General features: G+C 30.5%; 2 protein-coding genes across 2 annotated transcripts; one reads left to right on the top strand and one right to left on the bottom strand.

Moving 5' to 3' along the window:
* Positions 1 to 1,992: 1,992 nt before the first annotated feature.
* Osi1 (Osiris 1) lies at positions 1,993 to 13,048 on the bottom strand. Its single transcript, XM_085203254.1, has 4 exons — positions 12,943 to 13,048; positions 10,137 to 10,571; positions 5,662 to 5,837; positions 1,993 to 2,596 (listed from the first exon to the last, which is right to left on the bottom strand). The coding sequence occupies exons 2-4, from the start codon at positions 10,558 to 10,560 to the stop codon at positions 2,399 to 2,401; spliced, it is 798 nt and encodes a 265-aa protein (XP_085059380.1). The 5' UTR covers positions 10,561 to 10,571; positions 12,943 to 13,048; the 3' UTR covers positions 1,993 to 2,398.
* Positions 13,049 to 20,246: 7,198 nt separating this feature from the next.
* Positions 20,247 to 24,086, top strand: LOC146528286 (uncharacterized). The gene is made up of 4 exons (XM_085202799.1): positions 20,247 to 20,313; positions 20,672 to 20,828; positions 21,688 to 21,782; positions 24,055 to 24,086. Exons 1-4 carry the CDS (start codon positions 20,247 to 20,249, stop codon positions 24,084 to 24,086), a joined length of 351 nt encoding a protein of 116 aa, XP_085058925.1.
* The last annotated feature ends 1,885 nt before the right edge of the window (positions 24,087 to 25,971 follow it).

Raw genomic sequence — 25,971 nt, 5'->3', positions numbered from 1 at the left:
TAGTACAATAGATACATTTTTATGGCGAAAGTGGTTCATTTCCGCTTTTAAAGAACCTACCTGGTCACTATATAGTGACTCAAAGCTATTTTTAGTTTTTATATAAAAACAATATGACGTGATTTTGATTTCACTAAGTGTAATGTCTTCATTTTATTGACCTTAGTGAACTAAATAAACTTACTAACTAAATTAACTCAATATTTTCAGTTAGAGGTTACCTTGTAATCGTTGAGGCTAACAAAATTATAAGGAAGAATGAAAGAATGATGGATGCTATGGAGATGCTATATATTCGTAGGATATGCAGAGTCAGTTCAGTTGACCGAATCCGTAATGAAGAGATAAATGGCTCGTCATTGTGTGAAGGTAGACGATTTTGCTCTGGTGGTAAGGGCACGTCAAGGAGAAACCTCGGTTTTTTATACAAAAAATGGGATTTTTATATATACCTATAAGTATCTTAAACCTATACCTAACCTATACATATTTTGCTAATAGTCAATGATTCTGAGCATCTGCCAGTAACATCCACTACAAAGTGTTTACAGATAAAGAGGAATATTAAAAAATGGAATATTAAGTCACTAGATTCTCTTTATTTGTCCTACAACTAAAATAGACGTCCGTCTTGTTAGCTTAAACAAGAAATCTATACAAAAATAGCCACAACTTGGAAACATATTTGACTCTAGGGAAAAGTTTTAATACTCGGGGAAATCACAAATTTTAAGCTCCAAGTAACTTTGTGAATTCTTTCAGCAGTCATAAACTTTATAAAAGGATTAAATATGGAAGCTTCCCACTGTTTTATGCTGGAAGTGACCGAATTTTTTGATATATCACATAAGTTGTTTTCTAAAGTTGTTTGCTTTTCCTGAAATTTATTACATTTAAAAACTGTAAATTGCTTTTCACGACGGTTTCAATGGAATTGTGTTACAAAGTTAGGAGTGTAAACATATTTAGTGCAATAGTATTTGCAGTTTCCATTTTGTTAGTTGTGCCCAACTGCTCATCGTGGTACAAAGAACAGGATTTTACTGTACAACGCGATATTTGTGGGTTCGATTTCTAATCGGAAGAACTTAATTGTTTAGATTCGACTTTCTTTGCTTTTGAATTAATTTTTACCACCCAATACATTCAGAAAGAAATTTATATTAGTTTATGAGAAATAAGCAGACTCTCTTAATCCAACCACACACACATTCCTTTACAGAACTAGTAATGTGATCATACCTTTGGAGCCACACTGAATGAAACAACGTTATTGTGTTCACTATAGCTAAGTTTCTTAGCTTGCCTTCTCTAGATTAACTAGACACCTACTTCAGTTAATGACATCAGTGTTAATTCTAAATAGTGTACAAAATTTGTGATAATTTAAAATATATAAAGAATTTACTATATTATGGTTTTACAATATTTTACCTGTCTGTGTGAACAATGGCCGAAAAAAACTAAACATTTGACTTGAAAATTTATTATTTAAAATCTTTTGTTTTCTCTTCATTCTCAAGACCTTTCTCCGCATAGCAAAGCACTCCGTTCCAAATTTTTCGCTCATCTTTTAAAAAAAGTTTGAGTGGTGAAACTCAACGTCGCGTTACGTTTACCAGAGTGATGAAATTAACATAAATATAATCATTCCTAATTATGACAAGAATAACCAGAAAACTGCGCCCCGAATTTAAATATTTTTGATAATAAAACTGCAATATAATAGTAATTTATTTATTATTTATTTATTATTTTAGGTTCTTAAACTAAAATAAATAGTTCAAATAAATAACTTAAAACTTAATTTATGATTAAATAAATATCAGTCTAGATTATTATTATATGAATTAAATAATTCTAATCTAAGCAACTATTTTAAAGTAATAAATATATAAAAGTCATTAGTAAAAAAAATAAATTGTACTTTTTATTAAATTTTACATAATACATAATAATAAAATATTATATTATAAAAGACTTGTAACGATTTAAAAGAATAAAAAGATTTACATTTTTGATATGCGCATCATTATGTGCATAAACCATATTATAGCTTTAACACATATTAAAAAGTATATATTTTTATATCAAATATATATAAGTTTTAAGTTTTTATTAATGTTAACAATCCTAATAATTATTGTAGAGCATATAATATTATAATAGACATAACTTTTTTATATATGTACTTTAAAACTATTACAATTTATATTAAAAATAAATAAAAAATACTTAAATTATGAAAACGTATGAAATGTTGCTTAGCGGCATTTGAACCCGTGCCCCGGTTTCGCAGCTTCCAAGAGTCATGGATAATATTTAGTATAATATTTTTTAAAAATAATAAATACATTTTTAATACCTATTATTTATTATTTCTAGAGAAATCAAATTACTATTTGGCGGTCCCAGGAGCTGTAATGTAAACTGGTGAAGCGGTACCCCTATTCTTAGGTAGAGTGTACGCCCGGTTAGAGGGCCAGTCTTTTCCATATCCTCCTCCAGAGGAATAAGCATAATTGCTTCCATAGTCGGAGTTAAAATCAGATGAATCGCTGCCGAAGTAAGAGTAATGGGTCATAGGGTGGTGATGCTGAAATGTAATAAAATATTTATTTATTAGTTAAAACTATAATTATCAGGTCTGTGGCTGTGGTGGTGTATGGTTGTAGGTTCGATTCCCTCCCGGAAGAAAAAAAAAAATATTTTCATTTCTTTGCTTTGGTACCATAGTAAAAGAACGCCGTTTAGTTCTGCCACTCAACACGCAATGCCTCCAGTATTTGGCGGAAAATAGGGAACGATATGGCTTAATAGGAACAGAATATGATAGCACTAGTTTCCCAGCGTCCCTCTACCTACTCTGAGCTATGAGCGGGATAGTGCGTGAAGCTTAAAAAAACAAATATTGGAAAATATTTCCAATTGAAAAAATCTAACAAGGTAACTTTTCATAAATATATACAGGTTGATTCTAGTGTCAATAACTTTCATTACCAATACCACTTATAGAGTATTTTAATGTCAAACGCTACTAGAAACATTATCATTATCAGTAAAAGCCGTGCTCTTTCGAGTGGCTCGATAAGACTTTAGGATTATTATATTGATTTATATAGTGTTGGTATAACAAGTAGAATAGCCTTTCAAGTGTGCTTAGTTATTTATATGAAAAATTGTTCAGATTGTAAATATAAAAAACAAGGAATATATTAGATTTTTTAATGTAAGCAAAAATATGTTAACTGTAGGTGGTCGTAGCGGAGGACAAGGGTGTGACTTTAAACGCGACTGTAGTAAGTTCAATTCCCGAGTTTGATAATATATTAAATTAGGTACTGTTTTTCAGTTTCACTCTGTATCACTAAATTTACTAAAGAAAATACGATTCTATTTAATGTCACACTAAGTAAAACTTCAATCAAAAGTTATATTTAAACAATTTTAAAATTAAATTTTCAACATGAGAGAATAAAATGAAATGTGGTTTCCAAAGCTCCCTTCCTAACTAACGAACGTCGACAATATTCAGAAAAGCTTTTCAATCTAAACTTTCGTTCATCCCTTCTAAGTCTAATCCATTATCTGTGCTGGCTGATTAAGGCTAAAGTTTACTTCCTTGTAACAATGAGAATTAGATTACCGATCTGAAATTTCCTATTGTATTAAAAGTAACTAACTGGAGGGTAATGAGTGTAACGGGTCGTGGCAAGTTCAAGTTTTGTAAGGTAGCTTTACGTTGAAATCATTGGCCATACTAATTTTGAAATTTATGTATGTGTACTGTAGAACGACGGTTGTAGGTTCGATCCCCACTCGAGTGAATGAAATATTATTTATTAATATTTTCGGTTTTTCGTTCTGTTAACAAGGCATAAGCGTGGCGTTAAGTTCCACCACTCAATATGCAGTTTGGCGGAAGGTACGGAATGGAGTGTTTTAACACTAGGTTGAATGAATCAAATCATGAAGCTGAACAAAAATATAGGGAAAATTGGTTGATTATTTTATTATCTCCTGTATATTTTAGTGAAAATCCCATAAAAATCGGCTCAGCTGTTTCAGAAAAAAATCCGGATAGATAGAAAGATAGATAAAAATAATTTAAGTAACTTTTCTTGCATATAAATTTTTATTAACGCTCGTTTCATTTAATTTTATGTTTAAAGTTAAATTTCTTTCTTAATCCTTTCAAAGTTACTTTAAAACTTTAACTCAATTTTGTGAGTTTTAAGTCTTTGAAAGAGTTTGGTTTTTCTTAAGTTATCTCATTGAAAGTTTTGAAATATAAGCGGCAGCTATTTCATAATATTTGTCTTAAATAACATCTGCGATACAAACTCAATTCGTAAGTATTTGACTGAACGTAATCGATGCTGATACAATTAACACTTATTTATTAATGACGTATTTTTTTTACTTTCACGCTTTATCCCGCATATAGCAGGATAGACAAAAAGAATGCGTCATGACACTCTGTTCTCAGCTTAACGACCTAATTCAAGCTATTGTGTATTGAGTGGTGGGATACAGGTGGAAACTGGGGAACAAAGTAATATATTGACTGTACCTTCCTTCACTCCACTAATGATATTCGAACCCACAACCATCCTTAATACATAACTTAACCAATAATTCTAAATAGTACAAACAAGATTAATTAACTTGCCACGTGGTCCCTTAAGATCCCAAGGAAAGGGACCGAAAGATGTTCGTTCATTTGTATGTCGAGCAAAAAGCTAATTGCGTTGGGGACGACGTGTTTACTATAATTGTGAATATCCTTGTCTTGTATTGTATTGTATTAGATGATGTGTCGATATAAGTAATTTTATTTTCTGTCAGAATAAATGTACATTAAGTATGATTTGAGAAATGGCCAATGGACAAAGAGAACAGAGTGTTAACACACTACGTTCCCTCTGCATGGTAGCATATGTAAAAAACACAACGTGAACGTTTTTTTATGAGTTTTTTATATAATTCATGAGTCACTACATTTTAATTCCCAAGACATAAAAGAAAAAGTTACAGCCAGACTACTATTTTCAATTTAATTTACAGAACCGAGTCAATTAGCAAGAAAATTAAACGATTAACGCTTGACCGTTGTTCGCTATCCGCCATCTTAGAATATTTACTTTAATTAAATTCCTTGTAGTTGCAATCAAGTTGTTCTTTCGTGCATTTACAACATTCTTATCTCGTGGAAAATTATAGTTTTTGTCTACACTTTATAAAGATATTATGAAAGGTATGAATTTTAATAAAATATAATTTATATTTAAATAAATAAATAAATAAATGAATACATTTTTGTATATCTTTCACATGCAATATGAATTTTGAAAAGTTATTAATTTTCAATTTTAATTTATTTATAGATTTTATGGAATTTTTTTCTTTACAAAATTCTTATACTTCATCAAGGCGTGAGCTTATCAAGAGCAAACTCAATAGTTATAGGTTCAGTTATGGGAATGTAAATATCAAGACATTAAGACATTCTATTGTCCAGTTTTCGTCCGAATTGAAGACATTGAGTGGCGTAGATTACGGTTGCGCTTTATCCCCGAGTGTTAATCGAACCTACAACCATCGCAAACAATAGCTTTAATTCAACATTTATATTAAAAAAATATTAAAATATTTTTTTACCTTACAAGCCTTCAAAGTGCTAAGTAAACTTGGTACAAGCAAAGCGGCAATCAAAAGAAGTTTTTTGATCAACATTACTGCTAATAGAATTGGAATGAGGAGCATCTTGGTCTTCATCGTAGCTAAGAGGTTCAGGAGTGGTATCATTATAGCCAGCTTCTTCTTTTTTCCACGTCCTGTAATTGAAAATATTAATTACTAGCGGACGCGCGCAGCTTCGCTTGCGTATTTAAGGGTGAATTCTAATAACTCATGAAACATGTGTTCAATGAAATATTTTTAAGAGTCTAAATTTCAAATTTTACAAAAATCGGTGGCGATTTAAAGATTCTTCCATACAAACTTTCAACCCCTTATTTGCACCCTTAGGGGGTGAATTCTAGAAAACCATGAAACATGTGTTTAATTATATACGTTTAAGAGTCTGAATTTCAAATTTTATAAAAATTGGTGACGATTTAAAAAAAACCTATACAAACTTTCAACTCCTTATTTGCACTCTTAGGGGGAGAATTCTAGAAAACGATGAAACACGTGTTCAATTAAATACTTTTAAAAATCTAAATTTCAAATTTTATAAAAATCAGTGCCGATTTAAATTTTTTTCCATATAAACTTTGAACCCCTATTTCACCCCTTTAGGGTTAAAATTTTTCAAAATCCCTTCTTAGTGGATGTCCAGATTACAAAAGTAAACATCTGTCCAAATTTCACGTTTCTACGCACAGCGGTTACGGCTGTGCGTGCGTCTTACCTCAGTCAGTGAGGACAAGTCCTTTTATATATATAGATTATATGAATTTAATATATTTAGTGGCCAGTCTTGACCCAGGGGCACAAGTGTGTGCCTGTAAACCTCTGTAAGGGTTCCTTTGCCTATTATATATTTTGATTTTTGAATATATTTCAGAGTAAACAAAAACACGATTAAATAAATACAGGAACTCAAAACCATTGAGTCTAACCAACGACCTCAAAATAAAAACATCGAGAGCATTCCTAAACAAAGTTAACCCAAAAACAATGGTAAAAACAGAATTATGGGCATTAGTTCCATAATTTACATTTGACACGTCTCTCCTGCGGTCTAGTCCCACGTTACGATCCAATTATTTTGGTCACAGCATTATAAATTTACTAGATTGTTTGTGACCGTGTTTTTTTTTAATCAAAAATTTTGCGGTCGATTTAATGGTGTTTACATAGAGAGTGCTGTGAGTGCCTGTGGTCTGATGATGGTAGCTATTGGTGGTCAGTTAGGACTGTCAGCGATGGGTGTGGGTTCGGTGCCCAGTCCATGTCTATATATTAATAGTTGAAAGAAACATTTTGTATGTATTTTACGATAATTGTACAGGAGAATAAATTTTGGCATATTTATAGTTTATTTAGAGAATGAGAGTTTATTGAGAGAATTATGAGAATGAGATCCTGTCCTTTCCTTCCTTCCTCCGAATCCTAGTAGTCCTATCCTTTCCGCCGAATTCTGGAGGGATCGAGTATTAAATGGCGCCACAAGGTATATGCAATTTAATATTCTATGTATCGTTTTATGCTATATACATTTTTTTTTCTATTTATACTATGTAAATAGTAATTTATCTCAGTGTAAAACGATAGAGAAACAACGCTTATCCGAAAATTTAATGTCATTTGAATAATTCCTCGCGTCTAAGGTAATAAATCAGAGAATGACACTCTAAAATGGATTCAACTTTATTACTTTGGTGATGTAATGAAAGTAAAATGGTTATTTACAATGTTAATTTCTTCTTAGTATATTTATATTTATTATGTTTTTTTTACCGTCAATAGACGCCGTCGTGGAGAAGTAGCTTCAGATTATTGACATGATTATTATAGATTTGCTACCCACTCAAGGAAATGGTTATTTTAATTATTATCATTTACCCTCTCTGTTAAACAAAACGACGTCTTGCTTTCCGCCATTCGAAACGTCATGTCTCGAAAAGTTAACAGTTTGTGGGGAACGGAGTGTCATAACACTGGAATCACTTCGCCTACCCTAATGTTAGATAAAGGTAGAAACTTTGGCAGGGATTTTTATTAGAGAAAGAGTTTTTGTATTTATAAGATATTTTACTTTCAAGATATAGCGGTTAGGCTAAAATGTGAATTTTATTTATACATTAATTAAGTCACTGTACTTTAAATCGAAAGAAGAACGAAGACATAAAGAATAATTTCCAAAGAAAAATTTGCAAAAAATAGTCGTAAAACAATCTTGTATATAGGTATCATTCAATCAAAGAGGACATCCCCTGAATGACCGATATCATACAATTGACCTTTTTCCATACGTGCTACGAATAATAGAGTGAGGTGATAACAAAAAATACTGCGTACAGTACATAAAAATTGATGCCATCATGGCTTATCGGCATAGCAACTAATTATAAAAGCGATGGTTGTGAGTTCGATTCCCATTTGAGGAATGATTTATTTTCATTTCCTCGTTGTGAAAACGCGGCGTTAAATTCCGTCACTCAACACTTAATATTCCGAATATTAACTGGATGGTGGGACACGTGGTTGTTTTAACACTTTACCCTATTCAGGCAGCTGTGAGATAAAAGGTAAATAAACCAGATTTCAATACGGATAAATTAAAAAGCACAGATACTGCAAGCATTTGACAATAAAATGTGACGTTTTGTCATCGTTTGGCTTATATCCGCGAGTTTTACCATCGATCAACTTGTTGATACGAGAGAACTATTTTTAGATATTTTCATTTAATTCTTATTATTATTGTTGTCTCAAGTCCAAATGAATAGACTATAGGTTTTCTCTGCCATGACAGCGTTTCCAGTTTTATATCATTTAACATAATTTTATATAAATTAAAAAAACTTTAAATCAAAAGCCTATGTTAGAACTTATTGCGTGGTTAATAACTCTCAAGTATTATTTAATTAACCGCAGCAAAACTTTCCAGCGTTGTGATAGGTAAGTCTAATATTAAGTTCCATTTCTAAACTTCAATCTATGATCGAATTAATTAAAGTAAGCAAACTAATTAAGACTTAAACGTAATAGGGCTTCATATATAAATGACTAGGTGTTGCCCACACTTTGCTTGCGTCGAAAAAATCCCGTTTTTTCCGTTTTTCGCCGGAATTTCGTTAATTCATCTCTTAGTGCTCTCTTAGTGCTTATCAGCAGCGGCGCAGGTGCACAAGCATGTGACTGTAAACGTGATAGGTTGTGGGTTCGATTAGGTTCGAGTCACTCAGTAAAGGAAGTTTTTTCTTAAACCTAGAAAGCATTTTTATACACCTATAAAGAAGAAACCAAAACAATTGTACCACTACTACGTATTAAAATAAACATTCGACCACATAAAACATAAATTATATACTTTTTTTTTTAATTTCTTAGTGTCTCATTATTATATTTTAATTATTTACTACTAACTCTTAAAGAAATAAAAAACTTTCCATTAGAAGATAAACAAGTTAATCTTGTTATTAAGTTGTCATAAAAAATATATTAAGTACTTAAGTAATAAACATTTAAGAGATAATTCCTAGAAGATTTTATGAAAAATGGGGATATACAGTGAATTTTAAAAGAAATTCGTAGAAATTTGTCGTAACAAATCTGAAGGTAATACCATCTCGAGTAAACATCAAGAGGCTTATAAATGAAAAGGGTTTATCGTTTCAGGAGATTTATAAATGGCGCTAATAACTTTCATCCAGAATAAACGGCGGGATTTAACGTGAACGTTTTAGGCTTTAGGTATTTTTTAGGTTCTCGTTATATCCCGCATAAAGCAGGATAGGCAGAGATAATCGAGAGTTAAGATAGGACACTCCGTCCAACTTTATAAGATGGCTAAACTCATAGCCATGCCTTGTCTACCAGAACGGGGAAATTAAAATGTTTAATCATTCCCCAGAGTGAGGATTGAAACCATCTCTATTGTGTAGAGGCCGAGCATGCCTTATGTTATATTATATTTCTTTTATTTTTTAGTATAATGCAATTTTTCAGTGGTCAAATGGATTTGTCTGAACATTAAATTTTATTATTCATTTTTAATGTTTTTAAAGTGTTACTCCACACTTAGAAAATAAATGTACAATATTATTAACTTTTCACAAGCATCAAAAATGTCGAAGTAGTAGTCTTGGTAAGAACCTGATATTTAGTTTCCAAGAACTCCTCCTCCTTTCCTCTGGTTGAAATCCTGTTCAAATCTTTCTCGGTCAAATTCGTGTTATATTCTTCAAAGTGGTTTGCTTACACAGCTTAGTATATATATATTTTTTAATTAAAGGCAATTGGTTTAAATGACAAATTCATTCGACAATAAGATCAAAGACGAGTATATTTTTTAATCAAAATAATTAAACTTGTCAATTCACTCTTTTAGAACTTGTTTTATATTTTAATATCTACAGCACATATTTACACTAAGATTTGTATATATAATGATCACTACTCACCATCATCTGCTTCTTGATCCTCAATAGTTCTCGCACCTTCAGGCAAATTGATTTTCAGTCCTTTCATAGCGAAAAACTCTTTGACTAAATGCACAAAATATTTTGCGATTTCAGTCCATTCTGATATAAAACTCCTATGCTCATTTGGTAACAAGTCCAGCTCGTCTTGTACTGTTAAATTCTTGATAGTATCATCATCAAGAGGCACTAGACTTATCATTGAATTCGCTGATAGCGTCTCATTATTTACATCACCAAAGAAAGTCTTTTTTGCTATTTTTAAGGCTTTGTACTTAATACAGGAGAAAGCTTCGCCTTTCAAGAAACAGCCATCTTTTACTTGCCGTATATATCTATCTTCTGTACTAAATGTTGAATTTACAGATAGCACGATTACGATGAGTATGGCAGTTTGAACATGCATTTTGCTGTTTTCTGAAAGAATCACATGAATTTGAAATAATAAGATATTTTATTTGATTGCTAAAATGGGATAATGGGAATAATTCATTACCCCTGAATGGGCATCGAAGCCGCAACTATCCCGTTTATAGCCAAGATCTGTGCCGTATCCTACTTAACCAGATCAGAGGCAAATGAAAAATTTCTCAAATTTGAAGTGTTTATCCGACATTACCCATTAATTACCCATTACCCATTACCCATTTAACATTACCCATTTTTATGGTTCCAAGCTATGTCCCGCATATAGGAAGAAAGGCAGAGAGAGTTAGTGTGAAGATCCTCCGTTTCCTATGCAGCACACAATTTTGGAGACATTACGAGCTGATCTGCGTTGTTACCAGAGTGAGAAAATGAAAATTATTTATTTGCCAGAGTGAAAATCAAACCCACACGTCGAGTTTTCATTCACACGCAGTATCACTGCGTCATGACATATACAAATCATTGTAAATATTATACAAATCATTGTAAATAGCAAATAATGTTTAAAAATATTTTAGTTATTTTTCTTTTGCGTCTAAAATAATGCTACAAATATCCATTCTCTTCTGAGGGTATGGATATTTGTAGCATTGTTATATTCTTATAACAATGAGAAAACTTACTTAACGAAAATAGATATCAAATAATATTTTTTTCATAATAAATGAAACATAAAAGAAAAAACGCTCTAATACACAAACTCAAATATAAATTATAACGTATAATGCTTTATTTACAAGCCAAATCAAATATCTTCAGTAAAGGTGAAATAAAACAATGTACTGCTTTTTGAAGTATCGAAAGATAAATATTATTTTTGCTAAACTAAACTCTACTATCTACAAACTAAAGTTCAATATCGACTGTAACACAGTTGTATTTGTGGATAAATTTCATAGAGAGGAGGCAGGTAAGGACTTTGCTAATTAAATATACTGTGAAACGAAATTCCGGGAGTGTGAATTTCAAATGGTTATTATTTGTATGAATTAAGTATTCAATTGAGTTCAGTTCAGTGGTTTTGTAAAATTCAAATTCAAAAATTCTAAATTCAAATTAGAAGAAGGTCCAAATTCATATTAAAATATACCAGGCCGTCGTGATACAGTGGCACAGTGTGTGACTTTAAGCGAGATGGTCGGGGGTTCGTTCACACTCGGAGGATTAAATCATTGGTATATTCGCGCTCTGGTAATAAAACAAAGGACGTTGAGTTCCACTACTCAACTCGCAGTATTTTATAAATTGGACGGTAAATTCCATAAAAATTTTAGAAATAAAAAAGTAAGTTAAGTTCAATTTATGCTTATACTGTAGCTTTATTTAAAATTTCTAATAAAGAAGAATAAACTTCTGAAAACATATAGATAGAATACGATCAATGCTATTTAAGATAGATCGGGGAAAGAAAAATTATTAACTATAAATTTGACTACAAAAACGACGGTTGTGGATTCGATTCTCTTTGGGGGAATTAATTATTTTTTTCTTCGCTCTGGTAATAAGATTAACCGCGGCGTTGAGTTTTGCCTCTCAACATGCAATGTTTTGAAATTAGTGAGGAATGCAAAATGGCTTAGCACTAGATCTTAGATTATCTCTATTAAACCTCAATAACAACTTTAACATAAAGTACTTAGTGAAAAATAAATTAATTTGTATTTTGAAGGCATTGTTCGCGAAGATGGCGCCTCCAAAACTTCGATATAAACATTCTTCATGAACAAATAAAACTTTGTAACAAGTTAATTTTCAATTAAAATCATTTTAAATGGCCAACACAAATATTTTGGTTTATCTTAACAATTTAATATAACAATTATGCTCTAAATTAAATTAAATTGTTACACTGGAAAAGTAAATTGACCATTTTAGGTAAGTAATTAATTTTAGATTTTACTCTATATTCCGTATGTAACAGTGCCCTGCTACATACGGACAGGCAGAGAGTGCCTAGTGCTAAGACAGCCCGCTTTCCATTATCCGCCGAATTTTGAAGGCGTTCCGTGTTTAATGCAGGAACTCAATCCCGCGCTAGTTATGTTACCAGGCCAAGAAAACAAATAATTATAAATAAATAATTCCCCGAATAGGGAACGGAGTGTCTTAACACAAGGTTCTCTCGTTCCCTCTGCCTACCCATGGACGTAATTGCACTTTATTTTAAAACAAATTAAGTACATCAATATATGCGGAAAAAACTATTTACACACTTTAAATGTGTCTCTTGCACCTTTTGAAAGAATTGCATGCAAATGTGTCATTGTTGCTCCAAGTAAGCGATGTATCAAAATTGAAATTTCACTGCATTTTCTTTCATTACTTAAAATTTTACTAAATTTATATAATTAAAACTTACATTTTTCAAACAATATACACTAAACACTTTGAATTTTCATATAATAACTAATAATAATAGTATAAGTAAATAAAAAAAAACTACAGTTAACCCGTCAAGAGTCCACCACTCAATGACAAGATCGAAATTGAAACGCTATTTAAATGATCCGTAATCATTGGAACATAACACGGTCTTGGTTTCAAAACTAACTATACGATATACCGCGGCGTTGTCTACTTTTATTGATAATTATATATAATTTCAATATGAACTGAGTAAAAGTGATGACGAGGCCATTGTGGCACAGTGGGACGTCTGATTATAAAATTGTGGCTATAAATACTACGACTGTAGGTTCGATCACCAATTGGGGGAACCGATTATTTTTATTTTCCTGCTCTAGCAAGACCAACCGCGGCGTTGAGTTCCGCTACTTAATACGTATCGTCTCGAATTCGCGAGAAAAGTAGAGAATGGAGTGTCTTGGTACCAGGATCTCTCTTCCAACCCTGTTATTTGGAACATAGACTGAAGCTGAGAAATATATAGTATGTATATATTTAAAATAATTCATTTTTCTTTGACTTTACATTTTATCAATTTGTCTGTTACAAAGAAGCCAACAGTTAACAAAAATGTTTCGGATTTGAACCTGTGATCCACGGCACTAAATACATTAACAATCAGGCATGCCTTGTAACGGTTCTATACATAAAATAAAAACGACTAAGACAATTTTGAATAATTTGTATAGGGCTCGCTATGAAAAAGTAATTTATTCATGTATTTTGCTAGTGATTCATATTTATGATTCTTGTTGACTACAATTAATAATTCGTTTAAAATTTAAATGGGAACATATAAAAGCAAGAATAAATTAAATCATAGGATAAAGACTGTTATTTATATATTTACTAGTGGGCCCGGACGCGGCTACGCCCGCGAAATTATAAGCCTAAATAATTAAAATAAGTTAATAAATAATAATAAGTGGAGATTTATTAAAAAAAATATCTGAGTAACCGAAATGAACAAACAAAAGAAGTAAAAGTAACTAAAGGAAATTCTTAATATTAGAAAAAGTACCTAAAGTTTGCCGTGCGCGCGTACTAAACATTTTTCTATATTAAATAATTAATAATTTTTGCGAACAATATTAAATAAAATCCCAAATGATTAAAATTACGATATTTTAAGTGTATAACATCGGTATAGACAACCGAACTGAGATAAATTAATTATAAGCAGCAAATAATTACATAAAAAATAATAGTAATTCGAAAATATATAAAAATTTACAAAATCATCAAAGTCAAGATCATACTATACCACTCGTAGGCTAGGTCATTTGGAATCAGTGACATCTTAATTATTTATTAGAATGTTACACATTACACTATAATTTCCATCAAGATGAAATGCTAAAAGTGACTATTATATTTATTTTCATAAGGATGAATATCAAATTATAGAAATCATCTAATTTTTGTTAATGTATACAAATCTATATCGGCGCGCGCCATGTATGCATTAAGCAAACTCACTTTGGGTTACGTTTTCTTAAAACAACAAACTTTGCAAGCCGTTGCTGAGCAACGCGTAGCGACGATTGTTATTAACATGGCGGAATAAATTCCTTGTCAAATTAATTATTTTAATATATTGTTATATAACGAAAATATTACAAATATGAGAAAAAAAAAGTATCCTATGTTCATCCCGGGACCCTCAAGTATCTCTATATGAGTATTTTATCACAATTAAATTAGCGGTTTGGCCCTGATTGCGTAAAGGACAGACAGACAGACAGACAGACAGAGTTACTTTCGAATTTATAATATAGGTATGGATATTTTATAGTAGTACTATGACACTTTGATCTTCTCTCTCTCTCTCTCTCTCAACCTGAATACCTTGAAGGAACAATGCTTCCTCATCGTACTAAACCTACAGCAATAGACAAAGATGTTAATTTGCAATAATATAAACTACAATGATTATAAAGATTTTATATAATTTGACTATACTATAAGAATAATTTTAATACAGCCAAAACCATGTTTAGGTCGTTAGTGTTAAGTAATTTCACATGCATTTAACTAATAAGAATCACTCTAAATTTATTTATATTAAAGAAAGATTAATTTATAAAATTATATTAGTCAAGGTAACATACAGACAAAACGATATATTGACCAGTAGAAGTTTCCCTCGCTGTAGTAATATTATCCTAAGTTTCTATTCCTATAGCACTTTCGCTCTCTGTTTCATATCAGTTGTATGGAAAAGGTAAATGTCCTTTATTAATGAGGTGTCAATATGGATTTTATAAGTCTTAATAAACAAATTAGTGGTAAATATAAAAATTTAAACTATATAAAGACTTTTAGGCCGTCGTAGCGCATCGGTGAAGCTTCTTATTAAAAATGCGATGGTTGTGGATTTGGTAAAAAGTCAAGGACCAGCGTTGAGTTTCACTACTCAACACAAAATGTCTTGAAAATTGAGTGGTACTTGTGTATCCGTGTCCTAACACTGGATCTTCAAAACCAATTCTACATGCTCTGAATTTTATTGAGGCCAGCTTCATAAAAAATCCAGGATATCATTGGCAAATTGTGATTATTTTTATTTTATTTCTAAAATAAAAAAATATAATATACGTATAAGTATAGTCAAAACTCATAATGTTATTAATTTCCTTAAGATTAAAAGACAAAAGAAAATCTTTCAGGGAATCCTTACGCTTGTTAATAATAATCAAAATAAATAAAATCCTCTTTAGCCTTAAGTCTCTTAAATCCAAAAGCAATATTTTAAATATTGCTTTTTGCGAATAGCAAAATGTTTGATAAAACAACTAAAAACATTTCCAATGACTCATTCTTTTTAAAAATAATATTTCTTTAATATCTTGTAAATTTTGAAAGAAGTACTTAAAGAAATGCACTTCATTTTTTTATTATCTTATTGAATGTAAACTGCTGTTTCCATTAGAAAATCTCACTGAAAGAAGATGAGTTATACAAAATATAAAGTAAGTAAAAATATAAAAATATATAAGTATATATATTTTTTATTATTATTTTTAGACAGAGGGAACTTGGTTTCATACTGTTAAGACACTTCGGTCCCCCATTTTCCGCCGTATTCTGGAGGCAATGCGTGTTGACTTGTGAAACTCAACGCCGCAATTTACTTTGTTGCCAGAGCGATCAAATGTAAATATTAAATATTTCATGTTCTCAAATGGGAATCGAACCCACAACTTTTCACATTCCCCTGCGCAATGATTATTTATATCAGTTTTATTCGTCATGTTTGAGTTAAAAAAAGTCTCTTAAAATGGGTAGAAAACGATAGAGAGTAGATACTCGAGTGCCTCAACAGGAGAATAGAGTGTTTTAAAATTATCAATTTTCTCTATTCTAAGGCGTTCGCGAATTTTGAGCAGAAAAATGTATACTTATTGTCAGTGCATTTCGGTCTTTTCAGGATTTGAATCTACAAATATCGTGGATTTAATATCAGTTCCCCAAAATTTACTTCGCACACCCCCCATTAATTGAAAATTTCGATAATTTCCTTTGAACACGAATACTCTATTTTAGTTATGTTTATGGACACATCAAAGGGTTCTCCAAATTTATTATATACGTTGAACGATTTTGTTCTGGTAAAGGCTATCGTAAATTAATCTAACAAGCTACTGATATTAGAAACTTATTAGGCAATTATTATTGGTTCACAATATATTTTAGTTTATTTCGTATTTTTTTTGCATATTTCATTATAAAATTCTTTTAAGAAAACATAGAAAAAGTTGAAGAAATGGAACTCAACGCCGCGCTTTGTCTTCTTACTAGCGAGTGAGAAAAAAACTGAAAATAATTAATTTTCCCGAGTGGTAATTGAACCCACAACCATCGTGTGTACAATCAAATAGAAAGCAGTTGTAAAAGAAATAGAAATTGAAAATTATTTTAATATATTTTTTTTACATTACTGCTATAATTATTTCTTTCTCCAAGCCAAGATCTAAATTATATACCTAATATTACGCACGTGTACCGTCGAACTGTAATTTTCCAACATCCAGCGAGCTAATCAGAGAAAACTGCTATTTTCGTATTTGCATAGATATGCTTTTTCATTTCATTTTCTAAACTTTCGACAAATGATATAAGTGTAAGACGAAAAATATGACATGGTCTTTTATGTACACTATATATATTTTTATATTTTAAACATTGGGTTATAATGTTGAATCTATACTGTATTTATACAATCATAATAATATATAAACAAGACATTTTTAGGCTTCCGTACCTCAAAAGAAGTCAAGAGTCAAGAGTCAAGAGCATTTACACTTCTCGCCGCGTAATCAAAATCGCGTATATGGTGTTTGCCGGGGACCTGGGCTGGATAATAATGAAAATTGACAAGAAGTGAGTGAGTGAGAGTATAGACACTAACCGGTCTCATTATTATTTCTGTTTTTCAAATAAAAAACCAAAAAAACGTGATTTTTTTTAAATTTTCAAATCCCATTGGCAATTACATGATAAGTAATTTTAAATATATAAATAAATCTTAACAGAATACCATATCATACGAAACATAGAAGAATATTTATTTTTAGTACAGTCATAAAGAAAAGTGCGTCAACTTGTAAAATATAACAATAATATTACATTCGGCATTGTAAAAACTAATAAGTTTTCGCAAAAAATTTATTGATCCATGACAGCGGTAGAAAACATTTGGATTTTTTTTATATTACAATTATTTTATCTATACAAAGTCTCTTACTTTATAAAATTAAATGTTGATTTAAATAATATCTTTTTCTTTATTATATAAATCAAAAACTCCAAACTAAAGCTACAAAGATTTATTAAAAAACATACATATTATTTACCCAAAACTGTCCATGAAGCAGCTATCAAAACTATAAGTATTCGATAGCGAAGTAACTGCTCCATAAATCTTTTGATATGACGGCTCCACCCCCATAAAAGATAAATATAATTATGTAATAGAAAGCGCTTTTTGGTATTTATGAGGAAAAATAGTCGAGTAGTTGGTGTTTGCCAAAAAATAAACGAGGTTTGGCATACTGTGGGACTTCGTAATATTTGGCGTCGCGGCCAATAGATAGGTAGGTCATGTTTTGTAAAGTGTTGATTTTAACTTTCATTATAATTTTGTTTTGAATTATATATTTAAATAATTACAACTTTTAACTAAAAAGACCGATTCCACCGGATCCCGTAATTATAACCTTACTAAACTCTCATCAAACTACCCTTGAATTGTATTATCGAAATCGGTTGGCGTGATATTGAATAATTCGTCCATTTGTCGCGCACATAATATAAATATGAATATTAAATTTGCATTAAGATGCAAATTTAATATTCATGTGATTTTCTCCTGGACAACAATGTCAGACAGATGAAAAAAAAATATTAAGAAATAATAAAATTCCAAATATATAAATATATAGTAAAGCGAAAATTCTATTTTTGAGTATACAATTTAACTTTAATAATCGTATGTTTTTGAAATATTAGTTAATATATTAACTTTCACAAGTTTCCACTAATAATTAAAATTTTGTGCCAAAAATATAGAGCCCAGGGAGTGAGAGAACAACAAAATATATTAATGTACACTTAAGCAAATTATATCATTAATTTTACAAACTCCGCTGCTTCTCGAGGAATCATTAAGGGCTGAGATTTATTACATTATAGATCAATCCATCAGCGTCAATCAATTTTATATTTCTATCTCAATTCTATCCAGGATTCAATCCTGTAAGAACTAAACGTACTTTTAAATATATTTTATATAGCTACACATTGCACGCAAAGGGAACCTGGATACCTGGTGTTAAGATATTCCGTTTACACTTCTCGCTGAATTTACGTTACGTACTTTTCGTACTTTTCGCTGAATTCTGGAGACATGCGTGTTGAGGCAATTGAAACGGAATTTAACAACACTCTTTTCTTCGTTACCAGGGTGAGAAAATGAATATATTAAATAATTAATTTTCCCGAGTGGAAATCGAACCCATAACCAATCCCTGCGCCATGAATAGCCTCAAAACAAACACACACAACATCTAAAATGCTTAATATTATCGTCACGTATGCCTCTTTAGTTGTAAAATTACATCAATAGTTACATTGGCGAGACCCTTTCCTTCCAGCCAACTAGCATTAATTAGCTATTAATTGGATACGTGACCCATTTAGGTATAAATATCTTATAATATTTTTCCCTCTTTTAAAAACTCTACACCTTGGTAATAAGATTAACTTTCTATGATTTTTAGCAACGATTTAACAGTAAATGTGATGGTTGTAGATTCGATTCTCTCTCATTTTTAAAGTTAAAGCTATTCGTCACTGTAGAGTAAAAAATACTTTTTTAGAAAACATATATAAAATTTGACGTACTTCGACGAGAACCCGCACCTCTTGGAAGTCGACCAATCGCTGTGATCGCTGAGAAATACTCATCAAGCTTCTTCGATTTTTTATACGCTTGTAACAACTTATTTATGTTAAATATTGGCTTAATTGTAGGAGCGCTTGGACAGTTTCCAAGAGAAGTGGATTTGAATCCCACCACGTTTAATTTTATAAACATTTAAAAGTGGTTGAAGAGTTTCATTTAAAAAGTGTAATAAAATCCGTTGAAGTGACTCTGACTAGATAGGATGACGATCCTTATCTAAGTTTAACTGGATTGTTTCTATATTCCTTATTAGAAGAAAATGAAAAAAACTAAATAAATAAAAACTACAACAAATTATTATATAAGACTACAAATATTATATTTCTTGAACAACAAAAGGTACACGCAACAAAATGGTTTCCCACAACTGTTTCCAAGAACATGTCTCGAAATAAACTTTTATATCGATTCAGATTGGCGCTATGCGTAGGAGTCTAGGTGAGGTGTTTATTTAATCACTTCTTTATAGTAGGTACTGGAAAATCACTTTATTTCCACGCTGAGTTGAGAAATTAAAATTTTCTAAAGTGCATTCATTAAAGTAAATATTCTATTGTTTAAAATTATATATTTTTAGCTTCACGCTCTATCATGCACATGGCAGGGTAGGTTCCCTTTACGTAGCCTACGTTCCCTCTACTTATCCTGCTATGTGCGAGATACAGCGTGTAACTAAAAAAGGCTCAAAAAATTCTATCAAGTATTTATTGCAATAAATAATATAACCTCCTGATGAGTACTTTGAAATTGTGCCAAGAAAGCAAAATACCCTTGTTATTGTTTTATCAATAATGTATCAATTTATATTGAGAAAAGGAAAATGGGATGCCTTCCAGACGTATTTTGGTTGTAGAGGATGTACAGTTATGGATCGTTCGATTTCTTTAAACATGCGGCTTTGTTTGTGTGTCTTTTTTTCCAGATACAAACGAAAGCTTAAATTCCGTTGACTGTATATGAGCCTATATTAATAGAACCTACTGTCATATGCCTCGATTCTATACTTACTGTCTAAATTCAGTATTCTGAGAGAAACATTTCGGAACTTAACACCGCGTTCTGTACTACCATATCGAGGAAATGAAAGCAATTTACTCCTCGTGTGGGGATCGACCATTTATTTAAGTGTGGCGTTTAGTTTGAAATAATTATTAATAAAAGAGAAATATAAAGTATAATAAATATACTTAATTAGTTATTTTTTTTAATATTTCAGTTATCATAACATTCTTCGTGTTTTCAATTATACGTTCAAAATGCTCTAACTATAGGAAACCAATTATAAGATATCCTAAGGACACAAATTTTTGGGCAACAGATTTTTTTGTGAAAGGATGTAGAAATTTCTTGCAAAAATGTCCTACCACATATAAGTAAGTAAAAAGAATCTTTGTACATTTGTTATTACTAACTTAGCTATCTGAATCTCTTATATCTGTTACATATTTACATAGTAATTCTGCACACCGTGCATAAAAATGAAATATTTGCGTCTTTTATTCCTTCCGACGTACAGTTTACATATTTCAAACTATAATCAATTAAACTACTTTTGTGTATTAAAATGTGTAAACGTAAACGTATGTACTTTTTAATGATTTACAAAAAAATTTTTCTTTATTTTAACTTGGCTGAAAACGCTGTCGCATGTTTAAATTAATTGTCATTAGATATTGTTACATATATTAAAAAATATATAAAAGTAAATGATACAAATATATAAAAATCACTTCCAAAATAAACCGTTCGATATCTACCTTATTAGTCACAAAAGTTATAACTGAGCGCCTACAAAGCTAATATTATAGTGATTTACACATGGTTTATGGGGGGGGGGTCTTAGGGGGAACTAAAGAGGTGATATCCCGTAATTCGCACGGGAACGGACATAACGGGATTTTATGATGAACTCATAAAGCTAAAAAAGTTACTAGTAGATATAGTAGAGTATATTTGAGGGTAGAACTCTGCATACCCTCGCATTGTTAAGACAGTTCATTTCTCATGCACAATCCCAAATTTTGATATGTTGTTTGATGTTGGTGAGTAGCAAAACTTAACGCTGCACTTTATGTTGTGTTGTTACCAGAGTGAGAAAATGGAAAGAAATTAATTTTTACGAATGGAAATCGAACCCACGACCGTCACGCTTACAATTAAACACAGTGCCGCTACGTCACTACTGTCTCGATATGTTTTTATTTCTAATACTAAATATTACAAAATTTTCAGAATCCAACGTATTTGCGCAAGAAATTACAACGGCGACTATAAAAACTTTCCCAATTATTGTGAAATGCAATATGAAAATTGTAATACGTGGCGAAGTAAGTGATAAGATTGAAGCTTTTACATTGATTATACGTAGCGAGGAAAACAGATAAGTAATATGGATAAGCAATCTAGTGTTCTGACACTTTGTTGCTCTGTTGAGTTACGGAACTCTACGTTTCTATTTTCACAAAAGATTTATATTGAAATCATTTACTTGGGAATTTAGAAAAACCAGAGTTTTTTTTTCATCTGAAACGATAACCTATATTAGAATGTAAAATCAAATACAATTTAACAAAAGTCTTTTAAAATATAAAAATATATACTCTATCTTCATACGTTGGAAAACAACGTATACAATATTTCGGTTCTCCACAGTCATAAAACATAGTTTGTAACGTCGTCGTCTGACAGAACGAAACTGTTACTTCTATTTATGGTTATTTGAAAGTTTTTCTTCCAATACTCATAAATTTAAACAATTTCTTTTATATGTAGACTAGCGGACGCGCGCAGCTTTGCTTGCGTATTTAGGGGTGAATTCTAATAACCCATGAAACATGTGTTCAATTAAATATTTTTAAGAGTCTAAATTTCAAATTTTATAAAAATCGGTGGCGAATTAAGAATTTTCCCATACAAACTTTCAACCCCTTATTTGCACCCTTAGGGGGAGAATTCTAGAAAACGATGAAACACGTTTCAATTAAATACTTTTAAAAATCTAAATTTTAAATTTTATAAAAATCGGTGCCAATTTATTTTTTTTTCCATACAAACTTTGAACCCCTATTTCACCCCTTTAGGGCAAAAATTTTTCAAAATCCTTTCTTAGTGGATGTCCAGATTACGAAAGTAAACACCTGTCCAAATTCCACGTTCCTACGCACAGCGGTTATGGCTGTGCGTGCGTCTTACCTCAGTCAGTGAGGACAAGTCCTTTTATATATATAGATATATAGAACGAAAATTTAACAGAAATTTCTAGAAATTTTCACATAGAGCTTTTCTTTTTATTAGTTAAACGGTAGAGGAAGATAACGAATTTATACTTCTAAAAATATTGCAAAAGGTAAAATCGTTTTTTACAAATAGTTTATTTATTACATTTAACTACTTTTTTAAAAAAAGGGCAATTATGTCATTGTTTTTTTTTGTTGTTATTAGATCAAATATGCGAATTATATGATATATTTATAAAAATAGAGTACTAATTAATTATAAGTATTAATTATTATAATTATGGATCGCGCAAGCCACAAGAATTTTTCATATTCTCTTTCTCAACTTTGCTTCTCTCATTGGTATGGTAATTCGAATTAGCAATTAGATAACAAAACTGTAAAACACATACATATTTTTTATTATTTACTAAGTAGGTGCTCTATAGAAAAAATAAATATCAAAATTAAATACACAAATATATCAATTATCCGTAATTACAGTATAGTGAATGACCCTTGAATATTTATTAGAAGGATTAATATAAGATAACCCTTTTACTCAATGTAGGCATTTTGATTAAACGCTGTCCTCATTGTTGCCCATAATTATTATAATGGACCCTATAAGGAACCTTCGCTATCTTAGGGATATTAAATACAATGTAAGGTAAGCAACTAATAAACTTCTAACAGGAAGAAATTATTACTTAGAATATTTGTTTTGTTTTAAGCGTTCCGTATATCAAAAGGTAAAAACGGAATCCCTATAGGATTACTTTGTTTTATTTATTGCTAAGAATTAAATTGTATAATATAATAAATTTGAGGGATTGTGTCAACACTAGGTTCTCAGTATCCATATATACCTACATAATATATAAATAACGAAAAAACGGCAAACTAAAATGCTAAGTAAGTCGCCTTCATTTGTATGAAAATAAATAAAATCACAAGAGGTTTAGAGATTTCTTCCATCTAAGCTCGAGGGTGTTATAAATAACTGTTGAGAGGCTCTTATTATGTTTTGTAACTGAGTCTCCATGTTTCATTTAAATTCAAAATGAACTTGGAATTTCAGCTTTTTATATCATTTACATTTAGATATATTTTTTTAGCTTTACGCTATATCTTTCATGTAGCAGTGTAGGCATAGAAAATGTAGTGTTCATACACTCAGTACATGTACTACTTAATTTTGAAAACATTGCGTGTTAAAGAGTGGAACTTAACGCCGTACTTTAATTTGTTACCAGAGCGAGGAAGTGAAATTAATTTCATATATTTATAAGTGCATAACTTATGCAAGTTTCGACATACCATATTTCTAGGATAGCAAATTAGAAAATATAAATAATGAACTCATTTTATTTTCATTTCACAGATTGGCGAGTGTTTAAGCGGGAAAAATGTTAAATAACAACAAATAGTAAGAGAATTATAAGTTTTCTGTATTCTTAAATGTTAAGATTTTTCATTAAATAAATTAAAAAGAGATTATTTTCACATGTAACATTATTTTTTAACTTTCGTACGAAGAAATTCATTGTTCACTCGAACTCTTGAAAAGCCACAATTACTCCGTAACTGCAACTGTTGCTGTTGATATTTAAATGTAGTTTTTTTATGTATATGATTAAACATTTTAGTTTTTTGCTTATTTTCAAGGAAAATTAATAAAATAAAAAAATAGTTGATTAGAGCCTTACAACTCTCTTCTCCGTTTCGGCCTTACTTTGTATTCAGCGTGTTTTATAATGGAGAAATGCATTGCCTATAAAAATTACTTCTCTAACTGCATTTTTTATAAAATTTCACAATAGCGTCTAAATATTTATTTCTTTTCTACTTAGGTACATAATATGAAATTTTCCCTATTAAGTAAATTTTATGTAAACATTCTGGAATAAATTCTCGACTTGAATGACAGCTAAAGCCATATATATCAAAGCCTTTCGCGACTTGAAGAAATCTGAGAAAAACATTGTGACAGCAATTGAACGATAGAAATACAAGTACCTACGTTTTATTGAAACGAAATTTTCAAATACGGCTTTTTACATATACTTACGAGATTAGGCATTATGTGATTTTTCTTTCAGTGGGGAATTGATTTTCGAATAAATTTCCTTATTTTTTCAGTTTTACCCTGTATCCCGTGTATAGCAGAGTAAACAGAGGGAACCTAGTGTTAAGACACTTTGTTCCACACATCCTGACAATTTTTGAATTCAACACCGGGTTTTATTTTATTACGAGAGTGAGCGAAAAACATTGTATTGCCCTGAAATGAAAATATTCCATATCTTATGGATACAGGTGCAGCACGACGGCCTCAATTTGCACACATGTTAGGTATTATATTAATTTTTTTTCTATAATTTTTAATGTTTTATCACTATTTTAATACGAAAATTTTTAAAGAAGAAGGTAAGTTAAAACGCAAATAATAATAATGCAAATAAAGGAAAGAAATCAAGTTTTTTATATCATATATACTAGAACTATTTCAATAAAAAACATGTTTTTCAAGAGGAATTCTGTGTTTTGTAAAGCTGCTTGTTAAATTTAAACTAGGTTTAAGTTCCACGTGTACGGTCCAAACCCATAACCTGCAGTTACCATAACTCTTTACTACGTAGTAGGTGGCTACTAGGTAATCTTCATCGACTTTAATGCTGTGTCAGCTGAAATTTGAAGTATGGCATGAGGCTCGATAATTAATTTTTAATGGAAAACTAAGTGAGTAAAATTGATAAATAATATTTAAGGTAAAAAGTATAAAACATCAAAATATTCTAGAGAATATTTAATTTTATTTATTTTATAATGTTGGGAACCTTTCGTTTTAATAACTTTAATTTCATAGCTAATAGATATTTCAATTAGTGTTATTTAAAATGAAAAAAATAACACTTTGATATATAAAAGTTAGTTCAATATGACATTGCTTATTAACTTAGATTCTTTAATTATAAAATAGATAACACAACCTTTTCTTCACCTCTAAGTACCGTTCTAGGAACGATGGTATTTAAAAATATCCAAAGTTTTATTCTTTGAAATTGAGCAAAAACACGAAAATTATTTCTTGCTTCTGGGATTCATGAAAGTTTAATTAATTTTTTTTTCTAGCCTATTTAGTTAAAACAGATTCTTGGACAAGCTATATTTATACAGATGTAAAAAAATATATATATATATTATATTATAATTAAAATATCTTAAGACTTACAATGCCGTGTTCACGCTGTTGCGGGTTTGATTTTCACTGGGTAAATATTTTAATTTATATAGTAAA

Source organism: Heliconius melpomene, chromosome 19, assembly GCF_056956725.1.
Source record: "Heliconius melpomene rosina isolate 202511_hmr_F chromosome 19, ASM5695672v1, whole genome shotgun sequence".
Classification (NCBI taxonomy): domain Eukaryota; kingdom Metazoa; phylum Arthropoda; class Insecta; order Lepidoptera; family Nymphalidae; genus Heliconius; species Heliconius melpomene.
This window is presented reverse-complemented; position numbering and strand designations above follow the sequence as displayed.

What these genes read in the sequence shown, in the direction of transcription:
- LOC146528286 (XM_085202799.1), top strand. Translation starts at nt 20,247, where the DNA reads ATGTATCAATTTATATTGAGAAAAGGAAAATGGGATGCCTTCCAGACG. An exon ending in GTATTTTGGTTGTAGAGGAT is followed by an intron (nt 20,314 to 20,671) that starts GTACAGTTATGG and finishes TTAATATTTCAG; the next exon opens with TTATCATAACATTCTTCGTG. An exon ending in AAATTGTAATACGTGGCGAA is followed by an intron (nt 21,783 to 24,054) that starts GTAAGTGATAAG and finishes TTCATTTCACAG; the next exon opens with ATTGGCGAGTGTTTAAGCGG.
- Osi1 (XM_085203254.1), bottom strand. Translation starts at nt 10,560, where the DNA reads ATGCATGTTCAAACTGCCATACTCATCGTAATCGTGCTATCTGTAAAT. An exon ending in GGATCAAGAAGCAGATGATG is followed by an intron (nt 5,838 to 10,136) that starts GTGAGTAGTGAT and finishes TTTCAATTACAG; the next exon opens with GACGTGGAAAAAAGAAGAAG. An exon ending in GCACTTTGAAGGCTTGTAAG is followed by an intron (nt 2,597 to 5,661) that starts GTAAAAAAATAT and finishes ATTACATTTCAG; the next exon opens with CATCACCACCCTATGACCCA.